The sequence below is a fragment of the Gopherus flavomarginatus genome, chromosome 6, assembly GCF_025201925.1.
Source record: "Gopherus flavomarginatus isolate rGopFla2 chromosome 6, rGopFla2.mat.asm, whole genome shotgun sequence".
NCBI lineage: Eukaryota > Metazoa > Chordata > Testudines > Testudinidae > Gopherus > Gopherus flavomarginatus.
The window spans coordinates 129,669,664-129,696,718 of NC_066622.1; the positions used below are offsets into that span (position 1 = coordinate 129,669,664).

Consider the following 27,055-nt stretch of genomic DNA (forward strand, 5'->3'; position numbering starts at 1 on the left):
GAAGACTTTTTATCAATACATTAGAAGCAAGAGGAATACCAAGGACAGGGTAGGCCCACTGCTCAGTGAGGAGGGGGAAACAGTAACGGGAGACTTGGAAATGGCAGAGATGCTTAATGACTTCTTTCTTTCGGTTTTCACTGACAAGTCTGAAGGAATGTATAATATAGTGAATGCTTACAGGAAGAGGGTAGGTTTAGAAGATAAAATAAAAAAAGAGCAAGTAAAAAATCACTTAGAAAAGTTAGATGCCTGCAAGTCACCAGGGCCTGATGAAATGTATCCTAGAATACTCAAGGAGTTAATAGAGGAGATATCTGAGCCTCTAGCTATTATCTTTGGGAAATCATGGGAGACGGAGGAGATTCCAGAAGACTGGAAAAGGGCAAATATAGTGCCCATCTATAAAAAGGGAAATAAAAACAACCCAGGAAACTACAGACCAGTTAGTTTAACTTCTGTGCCAGGGAAGATAATGGAGCAAGTAATTAAAGAAATCATCTGCAAACACTTGGAAGGTGGTAAGGTGATAGGGAATAGCCAGCATGGATTTGTAAAGAACAAATTGTGTCAAACTAATCTGATAGCATTCTTTGATAGGATAACGAGCCTTGCGGATAAGGGAGAAGCGGTGGATGTGATATACTTAGACTTTAGTAAGGCATTTGATACGGTCTCACATGATATTCTTATAGATAAACTAGGAAAGTACAATTTAGATGGGGCTACAATAAGGTGGGTGCATAACTGGCTGGATAACCGTACTCAGAGAGTAGTTATTAATGGCTCCCAATCCTGCTGGAAAGATATAACAAGTGGAGTTCCGCAGGGGTCTGTTTTGGGACCGGCTCTGTTCAATATCTTCATCAACGATTTAGATGTTGGCATAGAAAGCATGCTTATTAAGTTTGCAGATGATACCAAACTGGGAGGGATTGCAACTGCTTTGGAGGACAGGGTCAAAATTCAAAATGATCTGGACAAATTGGAGAAATGGTCTGAGGTAAACAGGATGAAGTTCAATAAAGATAAATGCAAAGTGCTCCACTTAGGAAGGAACAATCAGTTTCACACATACAGAATGGGAAGAGACTGTCTAGGAAGGAGTATGGCAGAAAGAGATCTAGGGGTCATAGTAGACCACAAGTTTAATATGAGTCAACAGTGTGATACTGTTGCAAAAAAAGCAAACAGTGATTCTGGGATGCATTAACAGGTGTGTTGTAAACAAGACACGAGAAGTCATTCTTCCGCTTTACTCTGCGCTGGTTAGGCCTCAACTGGAGTATTGTGTCCAGTTCTGGGCACCGCATTTCAAGAAAGATGTGGAGAAATTGGAGAGGGTCCAGAGAAGAGCAACAAGAATGATTAAAGGTCTTGAGAACATGACCTATGAAGGAAGGCTGAAACAACTGGGTTTGTTTAGTTTGGAAAAGAGAAGACTGAGAGGGGACATGATAGCAGTTTTCAGGTATCTAAAAGGGTGTCATCAGGAGGAGGGAGAAAGCTTGTTCACCTTAGTCTCCAATGATAGAACAAGAAGCAACGGACTTAAACTGCAGCAAGGGAGATTTAGGTTGGACATTAGGAAAAAGTTCCTAACTGTCAGGGTAGTTAAACACTGGAATAGATTGCCTAGGGAAGTTGTGGAATCTCCATCTCTGGAGATATTTAAGAGTAGGTTAGATAAATGTCTATTAGGGATGGTCTAGACAGTATTTGGTCCTGCCATGAGGGCAGGGGACTGGACTCGATGACCTCTCGAGGTCCCTTCCAGTCCTAGAGTCTATGAGTCTATAACCTGTTCAGGAATTTTAAACATTATGAATATAATCAGAGAAGTGACTATGTAAAAAATGATATTTCTTGCTCAATTTGCCAGCTCCTGGCATTTTCTGAAGTCATATGTATTCATTTTGGAGACAAAAATAAAAAAGTTTCTACTTTTATTAGTACCAGGGAGTCCATGTGACTATGGGAGAGTAAGCTAGATTCTGTTCTGCCTCATGCATCATCAAAACTGACAGCTGAGTTCCAACTGTGGAATCTTTATTACTGGTGAGGATATCAGAGGCAGAATGAAAACAACTTGATTCTTTTTGGAGCTGCCAGGTAGAAGAGTATCATTTGACATAGATAAGGAATCGCTGAGAGAGAATAAAATATTAAAGTCATGAAGTCAGTTTTATAGTCACATTCCTCTACCAGAATCACACTTCCTCTATATGAAGTTACCTTTGTGGATAGTTAGAAGTACATTAATTAGATTGGATGCTGTTTCTGCCAATGTGAACGAACAAACAAGAGCAAGCAAAAGATTTGAAGCTTTGCTGAGCAAAGGAAGATTTAACACATACTGTTATGCACAGATGGGGAAACAAAAATGTAGAATGGTGAGAAGGAAAGTCTGGTCATTGCCAACATCCAGGCATCTTTATACATTGAGTAATAGAGCAGATTGACAGGTGACAGAAATCAACACTGCTTCTGAACTAGAGTCCTAATTACCATCATATTGATTTTTCACTAAATGGCATAAGTGATACATTGCAAGTGAATTTATGCTAAAATTGAGTGATTTTAAGCCTACTCTGGTACAGTACCTTTTCTGTGGGTGCAATGAAAGAGAACTGGAATGCACTGGATGTTTCAGGGGACCCAATGCCTTTCATCTCTAGATCACTAGTTCAAATTCGAGACAGGCCACCAGGATCTGAAGGAAGGTTTATATGAAATAAATGGGTCAGTCCAGTTGCTGAGGGGCAGGGGTTTACTCAACTCATTATCATCATCGCCACACTGGCATTATAGTTGTTGACACCCTCCAAGACTGAAAAATGATAATGTCATGGAAACTGAAGTATTTAGAGATGGTTCTTCCAGAACAAGATGCCTGCATGTTGGCATGGTGAAAATTTCTGTACATCTTTGAATAGCCTTATTAAGAATTGTACAAGAATATCAAGGTGAAATTAGTTGAGAGCATTAATATTCCTTAAGCAAATTAACAATAACCCCAGTTCTCTACTTTCCCTTTTACTTGTCCCCCCTCCCCCACAACCCTCCCCATCACCCCTGTTAGGAATCATATTACTGGACTTAGCTTACTGATCATGCACAGAAGAAATCTTTGTAAATAATACCTAAAGTTTATAAACCAAAAAATAAATGCTGTTTCACTGAACTGGTCCCTAAGGAATCGCAATTCAGATGATCATAACCCCTGAGACTAATCATCAATGAAGCATATTAACTCTTCTTTTTCACACTTCTCTCTAAAAAGAGGGAATCACCACTAGTAAGTTTCATGGAGAAACAATTCCATCCAGCCGCTCTAATAGTCTCATTCACTCACACACCCATGCCATAAATTTTCTCAAGGTGCAAGCAGAGAGGAGTGAATTTTCCAGATCCTTAGAGGTACCTAAGGCTTTACTACTGAGCCAGGTTACACTATGGCTTAGCCTCCCTTTAGAAATTCAGTCTGGGGCTTGGGTAATGCTAGAGTAATCTTTTGCATCTCCTTCCCCTTTCTCACAACCCCTCTGTGTCATATCTAATTAATTGATATTAAAGCTGATATAATTTACTGAATGGGAATTCATGGCCAGTCTCCTCCCACAAGAGAGACCCTCAAAGGAGGACACAGGTGTGGAAAAACCTCATGAGGTTCTTGAATTTTCCTGACTGCGTATCTGTAAGGGGGAGTATTTTGGGGAGGAGGAGGGACTAAGTACAGAGAGAGGAAAGGCCACACAATTTCAGTAATCTGGAGAGTATGCAGTACCCAACTGATCCCACCACAGCTCTTGGCCCCAACTAGCAACATGGCTCCTGTAGAAGATTTTTGCAGAGGATGGTTATAAAGAGAAAAGCCATTTTCTGTTCCTTCCAAACAGGGCACTTGTTGAGCGTACAGTGCTACAGCAGAGGCACTCTCAACCTTTTACATGAGCAGACGTGATCAGAGGGTGGAGAGACCCCTACATACACAAACACAGTAATAAATCCACTTGGCCTTCTTTCACCTTTAGTCGAACTCATTTTGTAAGTAAAAACCTGTCAATAGTCCAGTTTCATCCACAGCTTTAAAGTGATTAAATAAACTTCTCTTCTCCCCAAGGAAAGTGTATTTGACAATGATTGAAGATAGGTGACATGCAACAAGACCTTTTTATAGTAAGAAATGAACCCAGTACAGATGTTTCAATGTAATATGCTCCTCTGAACTAAGGCTCGAAAATGGTTTAATTGCCACCATGCAATGGAAAAAATCAGTTTCAGAAGAGAGTTTGAAATTTGTCAGATCAGCTTCATTGTGTCCATGCTAACAGTAAAACTGCTTTCGGCACAAGTTCAGGGAAACCTATTCTCCCCTGAACCTGTGCAGAAAACAGTTCTCTTACTAGCGTGAACAAAATTTAAATTGAAGAAACGTCAAACAACTTGTTTGTAATGAGTCCGTTTCCTACTGTAGATGGGACTTAAGTCTAATTCTTTTTTAAAAGTAGGTTCAGCTCCAAGCTGCATGTTATACACATCTGCTCAAAACACAATTTGTAAATACGCAAGAGAAAACACTGCCTTGCTCTTTTAGAAATAAATTGAAAACATGATGTAGCAGAAACAATGTGGTGCAGAAGAGTTAGCCTAGATATTTTAATTAGACCAGAAAGTGAAAAGGGATTTAGGTTCACACATATCTGGCACTACCTAATCTGGTTAGCAAGTGTTCTTTTATCTCCAAATAGTAGTATAGATGGCAGTAAGGGTGGACAAGAGTGGACTAGAAGAAGGGGTGGGAGCATGAAAGTAGTATTTGATAACTCAGGATTTGACAAGTGTACTTATTACCATGGTCCAAGTCAATGTTTTTGGATTCAAATGGTACTTTATTACTAAAGTCACATGACAAAAAGCTAACTCCAGCTGACATAACCCTCCTCGATGTGGCCTCACTGACAACCTTCCTAAGTATTTTTAAAGCTTACTGATAGGAGTTGTTTTTGTAATATTCATCACAATTGGAAAGACTTCCCCCCAGTTACAAGTTTGAAAAAAAATCAAGCTATTGGCTGAAATGCAACTATGCTACAATAGTGCTAGAACTTCAAAAATAGTTCTTCTACTGTAACTGTTAAAATCCTTGCACAATGTATTTGTCCACAGTGCTACTTTCTTCTCCCCATATCTTCCATTTAAGTTTCCTATTTGATATTCAAAGTGTTCTATTGTAGTTTTTATTTTGGCAATAGTTATGGAGTGTTAAAGGAATGATTGTTTCATGTACTGATTTTTTTGTACTTTAGATTTTTGTTACAGTACAGAAGTTTCCACCAGGGTCAAGGCCCCATTGCACCAGGCACACTACAGAAACATACAAATTGAGTCCCTGTCCCGAAGAGCTCATAATCTAAGTCAAGACAACAAGTGACATATGAAGGGTGCTGTGGGACCAATCAGCTACAGTATATACGTTTTAATATTATACAGGTGATGATCAGTAAAAACACTGAGAAACAAATGGACTGGAATGCTTCCACAGTACTTTGAATGTGTAAGATGGGATGAACAAGTAGATTATGAGCACACAAGAAAATTAGCTTATTAGTCTAGACAAAAATGTAGCTTATGTGCCCTCTTCATCTGTGTAAACTCGTTGTAGGGTTTTTTTATTTACACAAACACCCAGTTTTGGGACAGCTGGCACTTACAACTATTTATATTCCTACAGAGAAGTGTTCTTTATGTATAATAGTGTCCATTAAACTTCCAGTTAAAGTGCCTCTCAGTTAGGTATCTTGCAGCTCTGCATGTTATTTGGTGCAGAATGGGAATGGATTCTTTCATTTAGCAAGGAGATCTGCTATATTTATTTCATGAAGACGACAACAGCCATGGAACAGTTTGGGGTGGCTAGCTCAACTTTGGCACTACAAGTAGAAGGAAAGTTTTTTCCAGTGAGAAAAGTTCTCCACAGTACATGCAGCCAGTATTGTAAAATGCACATGTGAAGGCAATGTGGAGAGTAAGAAAAAATAATAGTTACATAACATGCACATACAGACTTCCTAGGGTGGAGGAAAAAAATATTTAAGTTAACCTTTGGAACATGCTGAAATCAACACTCATGACCCTGCTCTGTTTACCCACAGACAAGATACAACATTAGAGGCAACAGTCCAAAGTTTTGTCCATTAAAGTTTTGTCTCAATCCAATCCAGAGGGCATAATGGTAGACGAACAACAGCTCCTATGTCTGCAGTTCTTTGGAATGCATGCTGGCAGTTTTACCCAGACCTATTAATCACAGTTTTGAGGAATGGTTATTTGGTATTCATTTCTGTAACATGGATATTTGTCTGCTAGAAAATGAGCCACAACCTAGCATGGTGAACCAATATTATCTCATTGTTTGCTTGTACTTCCCTGTCTGTCTGTCTGTATCTGCTCTCTCTTGTCCACTATTGTACACTCTTTGGGAGAAGGAGTTTTTGTTTTTGTTTGCAACCGCACCTAGCACAATGGGGTCCCGGGTCTATGATGGGGCTGCTAGGCTTTATTATAATACAAATAAATTAATAATAATTTTCAGTTAGTGCTAATTCTGAAGTACAACTTGTGTCCAACACCAGTTTAGAATGGATTCAGATGAGAAAGCTCAATATTCCATTACCTGTGCCATCCGGTTCTATAAAACATCAGTGTTTAAAGGGATATTGTCAAACAGAGAAAAGTGTTTGTTTTTTTTAATTAAGCATGCTCTATTTTTCTCTGAAGTATTACTATCTAAGATCACTATAACCAAAAGATGACAAAAAAACATGTTTTCACTTTTAGACTTTTGAGCATTCGATAGCGAAGTCCGTCATAGTCTGTTGTCACTATTCAGGTGGGTCCTTCACACAGCATCCAGGGAAGAAAAAACATTTAACAAATGCAACTGTAAAACAGACAGTGGTGGAGGGACTGAGAGGCAGGTAACGTAACTGAAGCCCCTTATAAGTGAGTGGATTTCAAGTTGAGTGTTCCTTTAAGAGGTGGCCCTAGGGCTTTAGTTAAGAGATTTTCTGCCAAGCAAAAACAAGCAGTATGCAACTCCACATTTAGCCACAAGATAGAGCCCTTACCATGGCATACATAAACTGCAAGCACATTCCGCAACATAAACAAGTAGTGACATTTTATATTACCTTTAGCATTACCAGATTCTGGATTCAACAGCAGTAAAGGCTCACTCCTAGCTGATACTCACTAGGGTGTATTTCATTTTTAAAAAGAGCTATTAAAACTTAAGTTTACCTACATTACTTGTATCCGCATAAAAGGGTTATGTAAGAGTTTACTGATGGTATTTTTAGTACAAAACTTTAATAGAGCTTGACCTTTTATGGGTCAGCTTCTCATGTCCTCCTTCATGATGAATAGTAACCTACTACACAAGTAAGGAACTTACTTGAAATTAAGGGGATCCTTAGGAATAAGCTGCTGTACAACCCGAGTCATGGTATCGGAATCAGACCCTCAATGGCTGGAATTTCTTACACGGTGAGATGTGACTAATAAAAGACAGTACCATCTGCATCTGCCCCGTATCTAGTCAGAGTCCCATGGAATCTGCTTACTTTAATGACAAAAATAAGTTACTGTTTTTAAATTTCATTAGACCTGCAGAGCCAACGCAGCCAAGAGTGAGTGAGTTAGATGCTATTCCTTCTTGGGCACCATTTATTCCAATTACAGAGCTATCAGTTACACCTGTGCAATCCTACTGAAAACTATGAAGTTGCACAGGGATTGCTAGGGGCGTAATCTGAACTTAAAACTGCACAGATGTGTATGGAAGATTAGTTCCAACTGCATAATCTTTATAGCAGTGATGTGTGGGAAAGAACAGTCAGATTCTGAAAGCTCAGGTTGAGCTAGCAAGGCTGGCACCAAGAAAAAACTCCACCTATATCTGGAAGTTAGCTTACGAGGCTGTAGACGAGAACTTCATCGCTCGCGGTACAAATCAGCCGGAGACCTCTTACTTTGCAAAACCTAGTGTCCTTTTATTTCCCTGTGTTCGTTCCCATCTATATGCAACTCCGTACAATTCAATAGGAGTTAGGTAGCCACCCAGGGGACAGCCAGTTCCTGTTGCTAGCTAGGAGCAGCAGTTCCTCACTCCTTACTCCTCCGTTCCCCCCCTTTCCACTTCCTTCCTGCGAGCTTTAGAGGTCTTCTCCCCAGCAGGTTCACGGGTAATTATTCTTCAGCTCCTTTAATGAGCCGCACCTTGCCAGCTCCAATCAGTTCCCCTTGATGGGAGCTGCGCTAGCAGGTTCTGGTTCAGTGCCTCTTAGGCCAGCACCCTGTTACAGAGGCACAATTAACAAAACCCTACAAGGCCGTTTTTAGAGTCACCTTTCAGAGTGTGACTGCACTAGGTTAAAAGATTCATATAATTTCAAAATATACTTCAAGACTTAGCAAGTGTAGAACATTTACGAATGTCTACAAGAAGTATCGTCCAATCATCAAGATGCCCAATGACTATATGACAATGTCATACAATGAGGTAAAGGAACCATTCACAGTCCAATGTCAACCCAGTTTCTCGCCACTTTGGCCAGCACAACCTAAATGCCAGTGGACTTCCCATCTGGAAACAGTCTGCCATCACTCAACCTAAACGCCCTCTCCTTTACAAATAAAGGATCTAACCATCTGCAGAATTAATCCATCCTGCTCTTAAGTTTTAAGAATATTGCCGAAACGTTGGTTTCAATAACTGCTTGAGCTGAGGTAAGTCTTCAGGACTCTGTCAGACATACAAAAAACTTGACAGAATAGATTTTCTTTTTATTACAATGTGTATAAAATTAAACTTGCAGTCCCAGTTATGTCATTCATTTTAAAGTTTGAGAGAAGTGCTGATCCAGATGCTTTATGCAATTCACTTTGAAGAGACAGTATGAGTCTTAAATCAGCTTTCACGTTCTTCTACTTAAATTACATAGGTAAGTGGCCAAGAGAGGGCCATCCACAGCTATAATCATTATGTTTCAAAACATAGAAGAGAACTGATTAAACCAAAGTCCTCTCAGTTAAAAAAAAAAAAAGACAAAATCTTCTAAGCCCCTGTATTTAGTCCAGGGGTGGGCAAACTTTTTGGCATGAGAGCCACATCAGGGTTGCCAAACTGTATGGAGAGCCAGGTAGGGAAGGCTGTGCCTCCCGAAACAGCCTGGTCCCCACCCCAAATCCGACCTCTCCTACTTCCCACCCTCTGACTGCCCCCCTCAGAACCTCCAACCCATCCAACCCCCCCTGCTGCTTGTCCCCTGACTGCCCCATCCTGAGGCCCCCCCCGAACCTAACCACTCCCCTGGAATCTTACCCCCTATCCAACCCCCCCACTTCCTGTCCCCTGACTGCCCCAACCCCTAGCCACACCCTCATCCCCTGAGAGGCCCCCTGAGACTTCCACACCTATCCAACCCCTCCTGTTCCCCGTCCCCTGACTGCCCCCCACCAGAACCTCTGCCCCATCCAACTGCCCTCTGATCCCTGTCCCCTGACTCCCCCCAGGACCCCCTGCCCCTTATCTAACTCCCCAGCTCTTCGCTCTCTTACCATGCCGCTTAAAGCAGCATGTTTGGCAGCCGCGCCACCCAGCGCCAGACACGTTGCCGCACTGCCCTGTAGGAGCGCGCAGTCACACCACCCAGAGCGCTGCTGGTGAGCTGAGGCTGTAGGGGAGGAGGGACAGTGGGGGAGAGGCTGGGGCTAGTCTCCTCAACCTGGAGCTCAAGGGTCGGGCAGGATGGTCCCACAGGCTGTAGTTTGCCCACCTCTTGTTTAGTCCCAAAATGAAGTACTAGGCTCGAGCCCCAGTATTCTGCTGATTGATAAATGCCCACTTACAGCTTCATTTTCCTTCACACAGTAAAGAAGAGTAGGAGTAGCCAATGTAAATGGGATCCAGGTTGAGTTTCCAATTCCACTTATAAAGAACGATGTCTAAATCTGCCAGCCCACACGTGCATGCATCTTTTGGAAGAGCAGCAAACCTCGAGAAGTGAGACTAAGAAAATCCTGCTCATAAACTGCAGCATTCCCAATTAGAAACTTACCCTCAACTGCAGTAAAAGTGCATTTGTTTCAGAAGGCACGTACTTACCATCACATTTTCCAGCTGTCATCTAGCGCTCCTATTAGGCTGTAAACTCTTTGCTTACAACCAACAGATCACAACTCAGTCAAGATGATTTTCACAAGAGTATTCAAAAGGCTTTTACATTTCAATGAAAATTTTCAGCTGCTTTCCCCCACTCACTATACTATTAGAGCATCTCAAAAAGCCAAGAGAGTTTATGCCGTATTTTCCTCCCTTGTCTGCTTGAACGCACTGCTAAACCACCGTTACGTCAACTTTCCCAGAAACTTCACCTTTGGGTAAAGAGCAAGCCTGAAAGAATCTCAGCCTGGTAAGCAAAAACTTGTGAAAATTATCAGTGTCTGAAAACAAGTATTAGAATGCAAACGCTTTTGTCACCTTAGCTACAGTGGCGGCAGTGAACTGAACCATTCGGCTCTCATAACATACTACTAATCATAACTATTGCTTTTTTCATTCTCTTTTCCATCCTTTACTCTTTTCCTCCATTTTTCTGGTAAATATCTTCCTTGTTTTTTTCCATCACTTTGATCTATTCCCTCTTTTCTTCTCTCTCTGTGCTTTTTGCATTCCCTCATCCCCATCCAAGGCTCTTCCATCACTTATTTTCTCTTGCTCAGTCGTAGGCCCCTCTCATTCCTTCTCTTCCCACAAGCAACCCTGTTTCATCACTATACAGATCCCAGTCTGTTCTCACTGGGCCCTCACCTCCTACCCAATTCCAGTTTCTCCCTGTGAAGGTGACATGGCTAATCTCCCTTCTCTGAGCTGTTTAGAGCATGGCAGGGGGTAAGAAAGGGGCCAGGAGTTTCCATGAAGACATAGGGGGTTCTCAACCTATATAGTAAAGTTCACTCCCCAACTACAGATAGCACTCTTTGTCAGCCTGGTGCCCAACCCTCAGGATGCAATGGAGCATTAAGCTGCTTACCCTATAGTGTCACATGTACTACTTACACCCAGAAAGAAATAGCTGATGGATTTGAAGTATTCAGCCAGCCCTTTTAGAAGCAATTTTGTGTGTACAACAAATCCATTCGCTATTTTAAAGTCAAAAGAAACAGGACCAGTGGCTTGCAGGCTATAACACAAGCACCCAGACAGGAGAACCATGCTAGTTTGCATTTGGTACCTGAAAGATCCACTGAGGATAACTGATTTGCAAAATAGCCAATGAGTATCCGAACATAAAGGAAAAGAAATCATGGATATTGAGTAATGAAGTGAACTTGGGATTCATTTCATTTGAAAAGTGTAGTTTATAACTGGTAACTTATAAACGTGGTACTTCGTACTAGTCTCATAAGTTTATAATACCCTGTAAAATTAAGTGACTTCTCATAGTATAAGTACAATGGTCTGCTACTGAGTTCTTGCCAAGAAACAGGGCTAGAAGAGTGTGGACAGAGAGAGATGGGGGGCGGAAGAAGGGCCGGGGGACACACAATGGTAGGTGCAAGTAGTCTGCAGAGTTTAACTGGGACTGCAGACTAGCAAACGATTAGGGAGGTTTTTCTCCACATAAGAACTCTGCGCAGATATGACTGCATTTGTGGACAGGAAGAGGAGAGCTCTTTCCACCCTTGCATGAGTTAAGACTATTCTCTCCCCCAAAGTCTGCCCATGTGGAGTTGATTGGAGAAAGTTGGGGAAATGGAGGAAAGTGATTACTTCATTCTGAAACACAGTTACACTAAAGTAAGTTTCTCCTTAAATGCCATCCTTTATCATATGTAAATATACTCACGAAATCTGCTTCAAGTTTTCCCATTTCTTGTTTGTAGCTCCTCATTCTACTGCTGTACATTCCTCGGCTTTGGGCGGGGATTTCACGAACTTCAAGTTCCATCTGTTCAAGCTAGTGAAAAACAGGAGAGAGACTTAAGTTTATTTTATGTCCATCTACCTCCTTGTTTTGTTCACATTTATATATGAAATTTCAGTGACAGCCTCTAGCTTTCAGCATGGTCTTCTGATTACCTTTTCCTCCCTCTTGTTAAGTGCGCTGCCACTCAAGGAAACTGCCCAAAGTCAGAGTGAATCAGAAGTACACCATTACCTCAATATAACACCACCCAGTATAACATGAATTTGGATATAACGCGGTAAAGCAGTGCTCCGGGGGGGCGGAGGAGGGGGCAGGGCTGCGCACTCCGGTGGATCAAAGCAAGTTCAGTATAACATGGTTTCACCTATAACACTGTAAGATTTTTTGGCTCCCAAGGACAGCGTTATATTGAGGCAGAGGTGTAATTAGAACCCAGGAATGGTGTAGCTGCTAATTATTTGCTCTATCCATTGGACTGCAGCCTCCTTAGTATGCTGCTGCCTGTTTAGAAATAGTATTTTGCCACAGTGAAGAATCCATTATCTACTTTTTAAAATACTGCTTTCAGTTCACTTCTAAAAAAACAAACAAAGAAAAAACAGAAAAAAAAATAGTACCTTTCCACAATAGCGGTAGGCACGCTGGACAATATTTACTCATTTTCCACTGATCTCAGCCATGGCAGTACGGCACAGGAAGAGAAATGTCTTTCATTTAGGTAAAGTCCCAAGCTGATATTTGCAGAATTTTTTAAGAGCTAGATAAGCATTTATTTAGAAAACACTATTTCCAGTTTGAAATTTCAGCCTCATGCCACAGGAAAGGCACTGGATTTAATCAATGGATTTACAAAATATTCACTTAAAAGTCATTCAGCCTGATCTATTCAGAACGCATATGCTACTTAATGGGAAATTGTACGGCATAGTTTCTCTAAATGATTTTCTGGTAATAAAGAGAAATAAATATATAAAGAAAGTTTTACTTCTATATTATTCTTTGTCTTAGGCCCAACTTTCCAAAACTGAAAGTTAGTGGTTGTAATTTAAATGTCTTGCATAGCACCAGTTTCAGTGGATAGCTAAGAAAAATCTGTCATGTGAAACCTCTGCTTAACTATAGAGATATTGAGATTTAAAAGATCAAAGGGAAAAAGCCTATGAAATGCAACTGGAAAAAATCTTTGTTCCTCTCAACAAACAAGCAAACAAAAAAGAGTTACCAGGCCACCAAGCAAATCCTGTTGGACTATAACCTGTTACTCGGGTGAAAAAAACTGCCCAACCTCAGACCCATTTACTCAGGTTCTATGCACCATCCAGGAGAGTTGACGATCACTATCCTGGGACATTTAGGCCTAATCACAAATCCAGTGCTGCAGTTTTTCATAACAATTTTTCAACCGTGACCCTAGAAAGGGAAGGGGATTGACTAGATGGACCTGACAGGGATTCCACCAAAACATTTATCAAAGCTGTGTATGGAAAACGGCTCACCTTAAAAGTAACTCCCAGGATTTGGATTTCAGTAACTATCTCAATTTGATTTAGTGTTCCTCCAAGAAACTGGATTTCTAAGTATGAGTCTAATTTACCAGGCTTTGAATCTGTGTTTGAATTCTGAAGAGGGTATTAAGCATGCAAAGATGGGTAAATCTGCAAATGGTCTTGCCCTGCTCATCTCTAAGTTAAATGTTGTAACTAGTTAATAACATCAGGCAATTCCTATTTTCAAGTCTCTAGTATTATTTTCCCAAATAAATGTACTCCATTAGCCCTGAAGATACATATGCCCCTTCAAACTTCCCTTTCTATAGTGTGTCTTTCTGAGCAGGGCTTGAATCTCTCATTGACTTGCTTACGGAAAAGTTTTCATCACCAATCTTTGTTCTTCTGGGAAATTTTTATGACCAACCAAGCTCTGGGGATAAGGAATTGTTCACTTTCCCGCTACCTCATTTAACAGGGTGTGATCTTCATTTCCCCTGGACACGCTAAGGACAAGGTAAGAAATACTCCAGGTTGTAAATCTTCTGTAATTTTAAATAGATTTTGGTTGGAGACTTTGAGTGGTAGAGATGGCAAAGATCTGGAGGGTCATTTTTTTACTCATCTTCTAGATAGGGCAATGTGTTTGACTATATTGCAGTTTCTATTTTAAGGTGATCTTGTTTCTCTAGCTTTACAGTGGCTTTTACAGACAATGATCATTAATACCTGGAGGTGGATTTCTGCCCTTAAGCCACATTTTCCAAAGGGATTTTGACAGTTTGTGTTTTACTCCTGATTTTGAAAGTGTAAACTCAAGTATATTAAGTGGAATCTGTTATTTGGTACAGTGGTTAGGGCATAAGCCTACGACTTGGGAGACCCAAGTTCAGTTTCCTACTCCACCAAAAGACTTCTTATATCACCATTGGCAAGTCACTTAGGGAATTAATGCACAGAGATACTATCCGTAAAAATAGGGTTTCTAACATTTGCCAACTTTGCAGAGGTGCTGTGGATAAATATATTAAAGATTGACAAGCGATTTGAGATCTAATGAAAAGCACCAGATAGTAGTAAAGCCACAAGTCAGAGAGAAGCTCGTACCCAGTGATTTGTTAAGTTTTGAAGAATAAGCTTTTTGGACCTTAATTTTCGAGCACAAGCACACACAAACAGACTGTTAAATTATAGGATGACTCGACCATTTAAAAGATTTTTTGTATCCTTTAGAAGATAAGAGAATCCGTCATGACTTGGATTGCTTCAGTTTATAAAAAACATTTTCAGATTATTGTAAGAGCTCTGAGAAATAATAGTTCCTCTTATTCTATCAAGATATTAGTTATCCCTAGAAACGACTATAAAAATGCTGAATAAGAAAAAGTTGGATTACCAAAAGGTCCTTTGGAAGAAATTTGAATTCACTGCCACAAACAAAAATCTCCTTTATTTTGGATGATGGCAGCAATGGTCTACCACAGGGGTAGGCAACCTATGGCACGGGTGTCGAAGGCAGCACGAGAGCTGATTTTCAGTGGCACTCACGCTGCCCAGATCCTGGCCACCAGTCTGGGGGGCTCTGCATTTTAATTTAATTTTAAATGAAGCTTCTTAAACATTCTGAAACCTTATTTACTTTACATACAACAACAGTTTATATATTATAGACTTATAGAAAGAGATCTTCTAAAAAGGTTTAAAATGTATTATTGGCACATGAAATCTTAAATTAAAGTGAATAAACAAAGACTCGGCACGCCACTTCTGAAAGGTTGCTGACCCCTGGTCTACCACAAGATTAACGTAAAAATTGACGCTCTTACCCCAGACATGCTTTGCAGAGACTTTTTTTTGCCTTGTACAATGACAATCCATCTATTAACTCTTTGGTTTGGTCTACCTTGATGGACCTCACGTGCTATCCTTATCCAGGATGGCCTACAGTCTCCACCATGGAAGTCAGAATTTTGATAAAACCAATGTAATAAAGAGGAGGATTTTATCCCAGCAGAAGTCTATAAGGACTATACCGTTTGACTGGGCCCTGTGTTAGCAAAATTATTTACTAATAAAAATACGTAGAGATTGTCGCCCTCCCCCCCGGGGGACAAATTACCCTAGCAATTATTGACCTAGTAGCCTTTTAGACATGGTTTTTAATATCCATACCAAGTATTTCCTGTTGGGATTAGAGGACTGGAAAGAGTTATAATTTATTTGTTTAGGAACAAGCCGATTTCAAGGAGGACTGCTCTACTAACAGTTTTTTGCCCTCTCTTACCCAATTTATAAAGTTTGTTCCTCCAAGAAAGGAAGTTTTATACAGCCTTTGTTGATCTGAAATCAGATTTTGATTCCATTAAGAGAGTGAGTCTCTGGGATAAATTTGTGAGGATATACATAGTTTTTAAGCTACTCTCTCTTTTGAGAGCCCTCCATAGCCAAAAAGTGGCCAGAGTTAAAGATATGATCAGTTAAGGTGAAAAGTTGAGCTATGTCCATTATTATGGGAGTCGGTCTGGGCTGCTTATTGGCTCTTTTTTTCTTTAGTTTTCACATTAAATGAGCTTGCAGCAGTTTTAGAAGGGGAACAGTATATCCTGCCCAAAATTTTGGATTAATCTGTATGTGTCCTTCTTTATGCAAATAACATGGTTTTGCTGTCCCAAACAATATATAAGTATTGCAAAAGTCTACATGCTTTGGTGAAAAAGAATAAAGTTTCTTCCTTGCTGTCATCATAAGGGTAGATAAGCAGATTTTTTTTTTTTGCGCTGCCTAGGCTGGTAACTTTTCATGAATATCATGCGAGGTAATGCAGTATATATACTATAGCAGAAAAAACAGATTTCATTCTGCAACTATTAAATATAATCAAGTTTCATGCTTATCCATAGATTTCAGCATGCATGCTTACAAATATTATATTAGTCTTTCAAATACAATCAAGGTGAGTAGAGCTAGATTTAAAAAAAAAAAATTTCCTGAAAAGCATGAAAAAAAGAAAATTGAAGGTAAACTTAAAAAGTATCTTTTGCCCTACTATTACCGGTACGTGTTCAATCATAATGCAATGGAAGCTAAAGGAAAAGTATGTAACATGTAATCCTGGGAGATGTATTCTTTCAGTTCTTACAGTGCAATGGTGGGGACAGCTGTTCAGAATCAATCCCACAACAGCAGAATTACTGTCTACTCTTATTTCATAATAAGGAACAGATTATAAATTTAGACAATTGGAAAATATAGCTAGATCTCTTGATTCACATATGTTTCAACTTAACCTACCCACACCCCCATTGGCTAAGAACAAAGCTTAGAAACAGACCATAGCAAGCTTAGAAGACCACACAGCACAACACGCCTGCCCATTTCTGGTACAAATCTTAGCCTATCAAAAGTGATGTGTCCTTTAGTTATTAGTTTTTAGAATATCTTTATAGTCAACTGCAAAAGAACAAAGAATGGGCAAAAATTACTAACGTGTGCTATAGGGCCAGTATACACAGCCTCCTCTCACAAAGCTCTATGAAGACAGACTCTCTCAGAATTTACTATGCATAGACGAGTCCCCGCCCTCCCGCCCCAAACAAAATATCAGATTTACTGGGGAAGGAATTGGATGCCACAGGATGGATGCAATGAGCAAATAAATCTGTGATTCTCAACCCCTGGCCCGTGGGCCACATCACCTCACAGCTGCAGCCCATGTGACATCCTCATGGCCATACAGGTAGTATATATATTGTGTGGATGCAGCCCACGTAACACACAGAGAGCTGCATATGAGCCCACAATGATAAATGGGTTGAGAACCCCTGAAACAGATTAAAAATACAACTGGTATCAAAATGTTTTCTCTCAATCAGGAGCAAGAGTTACACATTTTACCCAATTTTCCTACGTTTAAAAAAAATAGATTTCTAATACAGTAATTCATGATAATCACATACATGCATATGATAGGTATCCAATAATATGCTCTATTTTGTGTCTGTCCTTGTACTGTGTACCAGCTGCCTTCTCCTGCAGGTAACAGCAGACCTGTTCCTCTCTAGTCAATGCAGCTTCAGAAAGGAAGCACACCAGTATTCAAAGAATCATGAATGTTTCGCAGGTTGCTGCTATTAAGTACATGCACTTGATAAATACTGGTGCTACTAAAGCAAATTAAACTACTTGGTAAGATATGCCATGGAAAGTGCCTACTTATCCCTGATGAAAACTCAGCTGACAGACAGCACCCTATGCAAGTACAGATATGGTAGTATTAATACTTAATAAAACCAAGCTGGTGATATAATAACTAGCAGAATTAGTCCATACAAGTGGAATCTGGCATTTGACCATAATAAAAAAACTACAAATAAATACTCTCACAGCACGTTCAAAAGGAGCATCTTTTTACATATCTACCTACCTCATTAGATCATGAGCCTTCCTCCTTAGATCATTTAGCTTCACCCAGAGATCAAAAATATGCTTGACATTGGAAGTTAATCCAAAGTCTATCCAAAATGAGTGAGCCTTACACCTAACATCATGTATGTACCATAGTGGTAAGTGACAAAGATGCATAGGTAAAACCAAGGCTTCTCAGTTACTTACTGTTCTCACAAAAAGCATTCCACATGTTGGTTAGTGCTGGAGTAGAGTTACATAAAGAGGATTTGGGATTCCTTACTGAACAGTTCAACAACTGCTTTTAGAATATTTATTGGAATAACAGATAACCAAATATTGTATTAGTGTCCTTCCAATTTTTTCCAGGCAAAGAGTAGGTGATGATTGCAGTTCCCTCAAATAGCCATTTAAAAAAAAAATCCACTAGTGTCCGCTGTGCTAGTAATGTCAAATATCCAGATTTTTTTTGACCATGATGATGTTGTCATAAAACATTCCTTTATGACATTTACTGTGCAACAGAAATTCTTATCCAATGTTAACCAATTTGTTCTCAGAGAGGATAACACCTTCTGCATAAAAGGTTAATTTCTGATCTGCGAACAATGATTTCTGAAAACTATCAGCGAGAGAGAGAGAGAGAGAGACTTCACAGAGGCCTGCAGTTCCATTAATGGAAGTCTCCCTCTTAGCTGCCAGAATTACGCAAACAAATTGTTTAGGTTTGCTTTTTTTCAGCATTTTATGTTAACTGTAATACTGTTTGGATTCTAAAGACCTGAGGTAAACAAAACGTGTTTGGAGCAAACAAAACTAAGCCTATCAGCCACACTAATACTATTTTCTAATAATAATATGAGAAAATTACTCTAGCACATTCTGAAATGCAACTTTATTAAACATGAAATTTGTGTACTATACAGCCAGGTTATCGTCACAGAAAGAAGATGCATACACACAACTGGAGAGCTAACCTACATGCTATCTCTTGTGCTTCAGAAAGACAACCTCTTAATTCTCAAGCATTGTAGAATCATAGAAATGCAAGGCTGGAAGGGACCCAATAAGTCATCAAATCTAACCCCTTCCTCAGAGGCACGATCAAGTAAACCTAGACCATCCCTGACAGGTGTTTGTCCAATCTGTTCTTAAAAACTTCCAGTGATGGTGTTACAGAGTGTGGGGGGAGACAAGGCCCTACACCCCTGGCTTCCTGCGATTCACCATGACTCTCAGCCAGCCAGCAAAACAGGTCTTGCAGGTACAGACAACAGGACCCTCCTTCAATTAGATTCTATGGGGGGAGGGGGGAAAAAGAGGAGGCCAGAGCCCATCTGGGCTCCCTTCCATTTTCCCAGCCAGCTCCAAACTGAAACTCCCTCCAGTCGTCTCACTCAGCCTTCCCCCGGCCCCTCCCCCAGCCTTTTTCCAGTTTCCCAGGCAGAGATGTCACCTGGCCTCCAACCCCCTTCCTGGGGTCTCATGTTACATGCTCAGGTATCCTCCCTCAAGGAAAGTCTCCCATCCCCTAATGCAGACAGTCCCAGCAAAATTCCCCTGCAACCATCCCAGGTCAATACTCCCCATCTAGTATTCAAAGAACACATTAAGAACATTCCCACTTTGTCACAGATGGTGATCCCACAACCTCCCTGGGAAGCCTATTCCAGAGCTTAACTACCATTATGAAGTTTTTCCTAATATCTAACCCTGTGGTCTGCAGTCCCCTGGAGCTCTGCAGATTACCTCTAAGATTTCCCGAAAGGGTCCACACCTGCATTCAAAATTAAAATCAAATAAAAAAGGTTGAAAACCACTGATCTAACCTAAATCTCCCTTGCTCCAGATTAAGTTTGTTACTTCTTGTCCTATTTTCAGGAGATACAGAACAAGTGATAACAATCCTCTTTAAAACAGTCTTTAATATATTTGAAGACTTATCAGGTCCCCCTTCTCAAGGCTCAACATGCCCAATATTTGTAACCTTTCCTCATAATAAAAGTTCTAGAAAACCTGACATTTCTGTTGCACTCCTCTGGACTCTAAGTTGCCCATGTCAGTTCTGAAGCATGGCATCAGAACTGGACTACCATGTTTTTTTGAAAGCATAAATATCAAAATAGCATTCCTACAGACAGGAAGTCAAGATTATTACATTTTACTTGAGAGATCATTTATTTAAGATCTCACTCCTGTTAATGGAGTCTAGGAGCTGAAAGAAATTTACATATCCAAACCCAACTTTGATCAGACAGTACAACTGAGCAAATCTATGTACCAAAACTACAAGTGGTAGCAATTTAGAGCAAAAGTTTGTTTTTCTATTGTAGCCCTTAATTTAAAAGGAAACTTTTTGAATCAGTTCTGTAATTAGCAGTTTTTGTTCACATTGATTATTAAATCCAAACCTTGGCACTAACCACGGACATGTTACGTAATTGCTTAAAGCCAATAATTACATTAAGCACCTGTCTAGTAGCATTAGCAATGAGATCTGAAAACAAAACCATGAAAGAAAAATGCAGTACAATAAATTAAGATCATCATTAGGATAAAAATGTTAAAGGAGAATTTTCTTTTTAATCTTCAGGGGAAAAAAAATATCATCCAAATTTGTATGTATTATTACACGAGGAGAAAAATGAGCCATTAAGTCAATTTCTGCTCATTTCAACAAGCAATGATAGAGAATTACTTGGCACAGAAAACCAAATTTGAATGATCTGTCACTGAAACACTTATAGTATAATTGCCTTGTACTGATATTGTGAGGGAGAAGGACGAGAGAAGGTCTATTATGTACTTGCATTGCTCCAATCGTCATAATATCAGAGCACCTAGCAAACATTTAATTTATCTTTGGAACACACCTGTGAGGTAGGGAAATAGTATTCCTCTTTCTGAACGAGGATACTGAAACAGAGATATTAGGTAACTTCCCCAAGGTTACACAGAAAGTCTGTAGCTGAGTCAGGTATTGACCCCAAATATCCCAAGCCCCTGCCCATGGTTCTATCCACAGGAGGGATCTGACTGTGAAACAAGGGCTCCAGTTGTGTAAGTGAACACCATGCTCAGGAGTAAAAAAGCATTTCTACAGTATCATAAAATGTATAACAAGAATATGACACGGTCCCAGCGCTGGAGTGCGTACAGTTTAAACGGAACTCATCGTCAGTGCTCCTAACAAACAGTAACAGGGTCACTGACATAATTACTTAGAAAGGCTAGAAATTGAATCACTAAATTCAGCTCCACAGCCTAATTCTCAGGCTATATTTTTGAAACCAGTATCAAACTCATAATCCAATTGCAACAGGGAGCCCAAATCCCCCACAAGCAAAGTGCTATTCACCACATGGAGAATGCCAACCTCAGGTGCAACTGAATACAATATCTCATTGTCCCCTCAGCCACAACTTAAACTACACCCCAGACATTTAGGCAAAGAGGAACCACAAAGCTTGTTTTCTGACTCAGGGCCGGCTCCAGCCACCAGCTTATCAAGCAGGTGCTTGAGGCGGCAACCCCGGAGTGGGGCAGCACTTTCAGGGATTCGGCAGCAATTCGATGGAGGGCCCCTCACTTCCACTCGGAGCGAAGGCCCTCCCACTGAATTGCCGCAGATCGTGATCGTGGCTTTTTTTTTTTGGCTGCTTGGGGCGGCAAAACCCCTGGAGTCGGCCCTGTCTGGACTTGCAAAAAACAAAATTTATTTCCATTTACTGGTGAAGAAGCTCCATCCTGAGTAATTACTAGGATTCAACAGGGAGCTTTATTAGTTATACTGGAGAAGATGAGGAAGGAGGAAAAACAGTTCCGACAATTAGGAGCTTCCATGACTTTGCCTGGCTTGAGAATTCATGAGAATAAGGGACCATTTCAGCCACCAGAAGCAAATACAGGCCTTCCAGTGAGGTCAGTAGGAATCACATATGCACAATCAAAAGCAGAACCCAGCTCTTAGCCTGCATAACAAGAATACAAGCAATAAGACTTGTATACTTTAGTTGAAGTGCTTCAAACCTCCCATACAAGGGGCCCAGATGAAATTCTCATCATGCTACATATTACAAGAAATTAATGCTTTGATGAAAGGCTAAGATTACATTCCTCATGTTGATATAAATTTAACAAACACTAGAAAAAGAATATTCACACTTATACTGCCTTCCATCCATGGATGTTATTACAAGCAGCATTTCCTCTCTCCCACACACATACTCGTCTTGCATAACTTGCTGCATGAACACATACAATAAATAACTGCCCTGAAATTCTGGGCACACCCAAGCCACATATCGGGATATTTACCACCTGAAATTTAATGTTTCAGCATCTATATTTTTCCTTCTTATAATTTCTGCAATATTTTTTAAACAAAAGAAATATGACTGTTGATAGTGCGAATACTATAAAACCCCACAGCTGTTTATTGAAATGTGGTGTCTCTGTAGAACACTTTGAACAAAGTATATCCAATATCTAGACAATTTCTTCTAGGATCAATATCCAGTACTACCACCAAATCCCATTAAGATATAAGGCATCTAACTTAACAGCTCTGTGCCTCAATTTACCCAATATCTACTTCACAAGAGTATTAGGTAGGTCATATTATTTAGGGTTTCTATTGCACTTTAAGATCTTTTAGTGTTAAGGCATTACAGAAATACGAATGTTATTTTTAAAGTTACCACACACAGATTTCTAACCACATACCTCAAAGCCCCTAAAAGTCTACTACAAAGGTACAGAGAATATGTTACTTAACAGAAGATTGTAATGCTTGACACATTTCCTGCTTGTGTTTCATATTCTAATAACAGTCTCACATTACTATGGACAGGACATGATTTCTGAATATATGCTGAATATTACACTAATGGTACTTTCATTTATTTGTTCCACAGGAATTTTCATATAACATTTGAAATTCTGTGACGTACCAGTTCCCTTGCTTCTTCCAGCTGTTTCTCCACATTTGCAACCATCTGCTTCTTCTCATCTAAAATAGAATTATGAAGAGAGAAATAAAATTTTGCTCTTCCCAGCAAAGAAAAGTCACATATACAATTTTAGAAAAAGCTTATCTGTGCTAGTTCTTAGTATCTGACACAAAGGATTCTTTTTGGTGTAAAGTTAGTATATAATTGTGACACACTGAGGTGCAATTCAGTTCAGTGAGGGGCTGTGTCATTCCTGCCCTGCAACCTTGAGTGCCTTATAATACCTTGCTGGTAGTAGCTCCCACCACGATCACTCACAAACAGCCTTCCAGCATGCAGATCACACCCGGAGTGTCTGTGTATAGCTGCAGCCTGCCAACTACACTTGGGAGAGCCAGAGTGTAACACCAGCCTCATCGTACTGCCAGGTGACCCGAAGAGACGCCCAATCTCAGATTCCTGCCCCCAGAAATGTATGTCATATACTGCCCAGCCCTCTCCTGGACAGTCCAACTATACAAAGTCCGTTATTCCTTTAAGGTAATAATATACACACAATTTACCACCCTACGTGGAGTTACCCAGACACTTCAATTTAAACACACTGGATTAGAAGAAACAATAAAAAGTTTATTTATTACAAAAAGAGATAGATTTTAAGTGAGTACAAACAATGAGGCATAAAATTCAGAAATGATTACAAGAAAATAAAGATAAAATGCTTTTTAGTGCATAACTTAAAAATTACAGTATATTACATTCAAGCAAAGTTTTTCCATCACATTTACAGCACCTACTGACCAAACTCGCCCAAAGTTTAACTAAATATTTATTAATAGAAGAAAAGAAGGGAGTCATAAATGGTTAACAGATCCTATACATACAAATGATTGCAAAGTCCTTATATCAGGTTTGAAGCAGTGATGGAATAGATGGCTGGCTTGTAAAGTCTCTGTGGTAACTTCCAAAAGATTGGAAGGTCTTTAGTTTATAGTTCAAAATGCTCCTTTTAGTTGTAAATCCATAGTCCAGACAATTAGGGCAGGAAAAAGAGGCAACATGGAGATGTCTCAGGTGTCTTTTTATATCCTCTGCCATGTGCATGGAACCGTACTGTCTCAAATGAAGCCCACAGCCCTTACGTGTGGAAAGTTACTGGCCAAAGATGGAGACCAGAGTCACATGAGCATATCATCGTTTGCTGAATCACAGTGGGTGGTTATTGGCCCCTTGCTGTCTGAGGGTATGTCTACACTACAGGATTATTCCGATTTTACATAAACCGGTTTGGTAAAACAGATTGTATAAAGTCGTGTGCGTCCATGGTCCGAGGCTAGCGTCGATTTCTGGAGTGTTGCACTGTGGGTAGCCATCCCATAGTTCCGGCAGTCTCCCCCGCCCCTTGGAATTCTGGGCTGAGAGCCCAGTGCCTGATGGGGCAAAAATCATTGTCGCGGGTGGTTCTGGGTACAGCCTCACCCCTCCCTTCGTGAAAGCAGCAGATAACCATTTTGCGCTTTTTTTCCTGGGTGAACTGTGCAAACGCCATAGCACAGCAAGCATGGACCCTGCTCAGATCAATACCGCAATCATGGACGTTGTAAACACCTCACGCATTCTCGTGCAGTCTATGCTGAACCGGGACCTGCAAAGCCAGGCGAGGAGGCGGCGGCGGCGGCTACGGCAGCGTGGCGACGAGAGTGATGAGGACATGGACATAGAATTATCTCAAACCGCAGGCCCCTGTGCTTTGGAGATCCTGCTGGTAATGGGGCAGGTTCTAGCCACTGAATGCCGATTTTGGGCCCGGGAAACAAGCACAGACTGGTGGGACTGCATAGTTTTGCAGGTGTGGGACGATTCGCAGTGGCTGCGAAACTTTCACATGCATAAGGGCACTTTCATGGAACTTTGTGACTTGCTTTCCTCTGCCCTGAAACGCCATAATACCAAGCTCTCACAGTGGAGAAGCGAGTGGCAATAGACCTCTGGAAGCTTGCAATGCCAGAAAGCTACTGGTCAGTCGGGAATCAATTTGGAGTGGGAAAATCTACTGTGGGGGCTGCTGTGATGCAAGTAGCCAAAGCAATCATTAAGCTGCTGCTATGAAAGGTTGTGACTCTGGGAAACGTGCAGGTCATAGTGTATGGTTTTGCTGCAATGGGATTCCCTAACTGTGGGGCGATAAATGGAACCCATATCCCTATCTTGGCACCGGAGCACCAGGGCACCCAGTACGTAAACCGCAAGGGGTGCTTTTCAATGGTGCTGCAAGCACTGGTGGATCACAGGGGACGTTTCACCAGCATCCACGTAGGATGGCCAGGAAGGGTTCATGATGCTCTCATCTTCAGAAGCACTGCTCTGTTTAAACTGCTGCAGCAAGGGAATTACTTCTCAGACCAGAAAATAACAGTTGGGGATGTTGAAATGCCTGTCGTTATCCTGGGTGACCCAGCCTACCCCTCGATGCCATGGCTCATGAAGCCATACACAGGCAGCCTGGACAGTGGTCAGGAGCTGTTCAACTACAGGCTGAGCAAGTGCAGGATGGTGGTAGAATGTGCATTTGGCCGTTTAAAGGCGCGCTGGTGCACATTACTCACTCGCTCAGACCTCAGCCAAACCAATGTCCCCATTGTTATTGCTGCTTGCTGTATGCTCCACAATCTCTATGAGAGTAAGGGGGAGACCTTTATGGCCGGTTGGGAGGCTGAGGCAAATCACCTGGCCGCTGATTACGCGCAGCCAGACACCAGGGCGATTAGAAGAGCACACCAGGAAGTGGTGCGCATCAGAGAAGCTTTGAAAACGAGTTTCATCATGGGCCAGGGTACAGTGTGACTGCTGTGTTTGTTTCCCCTTCATGAACCCCCTCCCCCTTTATTGACTCCTTCTCTGTAAGCAACCCACCCTCCCCCTTCGATTACAGCTTGCTTAAGGAAATAAAGTCACTATCGTTTAAAAATCATGTATTCATTATTCAAAAGTCATTATAAAAAGAGGCAGAGAACTGACAAGGTATCCCGGGTGTGGTTTGGAAGGAGGATAGGAGGGAAGGAAAAGGCTATTAAACACATTTCAATGTAATGACAGCCTTTTGGTTGGACTGTCCACGGGGGTGGAGTGGGTGGGTGCACGAAGCCTTCCCCCACGCGTTCTTATACATCTGGGTGAGGAAGATACGGAACATGGTGAGTGGTGAGGATGGTTACACAGGGGCTGCAGCGGCACTCTGTGACCCCGCTGCTCTTCCTGAAGATCCACCAGATGGCGGAGGATATCAATTTGATCACGCAGCAGCTCCAGCGTTGCATCCCGCCACCGCTGATCTTCCTGCCTACACCTCTGATCTTCCTGCTGCCACCTCTCATCTCGAGTGTCTCCCCTATCCTCACTTTCATTCCTCCTGTCCTCATGTTGGTCCCTCCTGTCCTCACGTTCACTGGCATCTTTCCTGTACTTTGCTACCACGTCCTTCCACTCATTCAGATGAGCTCTTTCATTGCGGGTTACTTCCATGATTTCCAAGAACATTTCGTCTCGCGTCTTCTTTTTCCTCCGCCTTATCTGAGCTAGCCTTCGGGATGGAGTAGGGAGGCTTGAAAAATTTGGAGCTGCAGGAGAGGGGGGAAAAAAAGGGAGAGAAATATTTAAAAAGATACATTTTACAGAACAATGGTTATACGCTTTCACAGTGAACAACACTATTCACCTTACATAGCACATGTGATTTCACTACAAGGTCGCATTTTGCATTTTAATATTGAGTGCCTGCGGCTCTGGTGTTACAGTTCTCACAGACGCAAGTCCGGGCATCAGAATTCAGCTTGCATGCGGCCATGGTAAGCCGTTGTCTTTTGGCTTCTCCAGCCTTCATATACACAGTGCCCTCTGATGCTTCTTTCCTGTTAACATGCAGCAGCAGAAGCCAACCCTTCCCCATCCAATTCTCTAGGATGACTGTTTTACCCCTCCCTGCACCGCATGGCTGGTATCATGGAAGATCACTGCTAATCACTCCCCTTCTCTCCCCCCTTCACCGCGTGGCTGGTAGCTGGGAAGATTCCTGCTAGCCAAATGCAAAAAAGCTCAGTGCTATCCTTTCTCCCCTTCCCGCGCTTGGCTATGTGCAAGGAAGGATTTCTTTTAAGCAACAGCCCAGTAGGAAAATGGCCATTTCTGTCCCCTTAGTTAAATTCCTGAATTTCAACCAGGT

At 41.2% G+C, this 27,055-nt stretch overlaps 1 protein-coding gene across 6 annotated transcripts in view; it reads right to left on the reverse strand.

Annotated features, from left to right (window-relative positions):
* Positions 1-27,055, reverse strand: part of VTI1A (vesicle transport through interaction with t-SNAREs 1A) — a 352,284-nt gene that overhangs the window by 316,992 nt on the left and 8,237 nt on the right. For 4 of the 6 annotated variants that reach the window (XM_050958228.1, XM_050958227.1, XM_050958231.1 and 1 more), the window contains exons 2-3: positions 22,837-22,895; positions 11,913-12,023 (exon numbers count right to left, since the gene is read on the reverse strand). In XM_050958228.1, coding sequence (XP_050814185.1) covers positions 11,913-12,023; positions 22,837-22,895 — 170 coding nt within the window. Of the gene's footprint in view, positions 1-11,912; positions 12,024-22,836; positions 22,896-25,791; positions 26,454-27,055 lie in introns of those variants that run through there. The other 2 variants (XM_050958229.1, XM_050958232.1) reach the window with 1 other exon arrangement.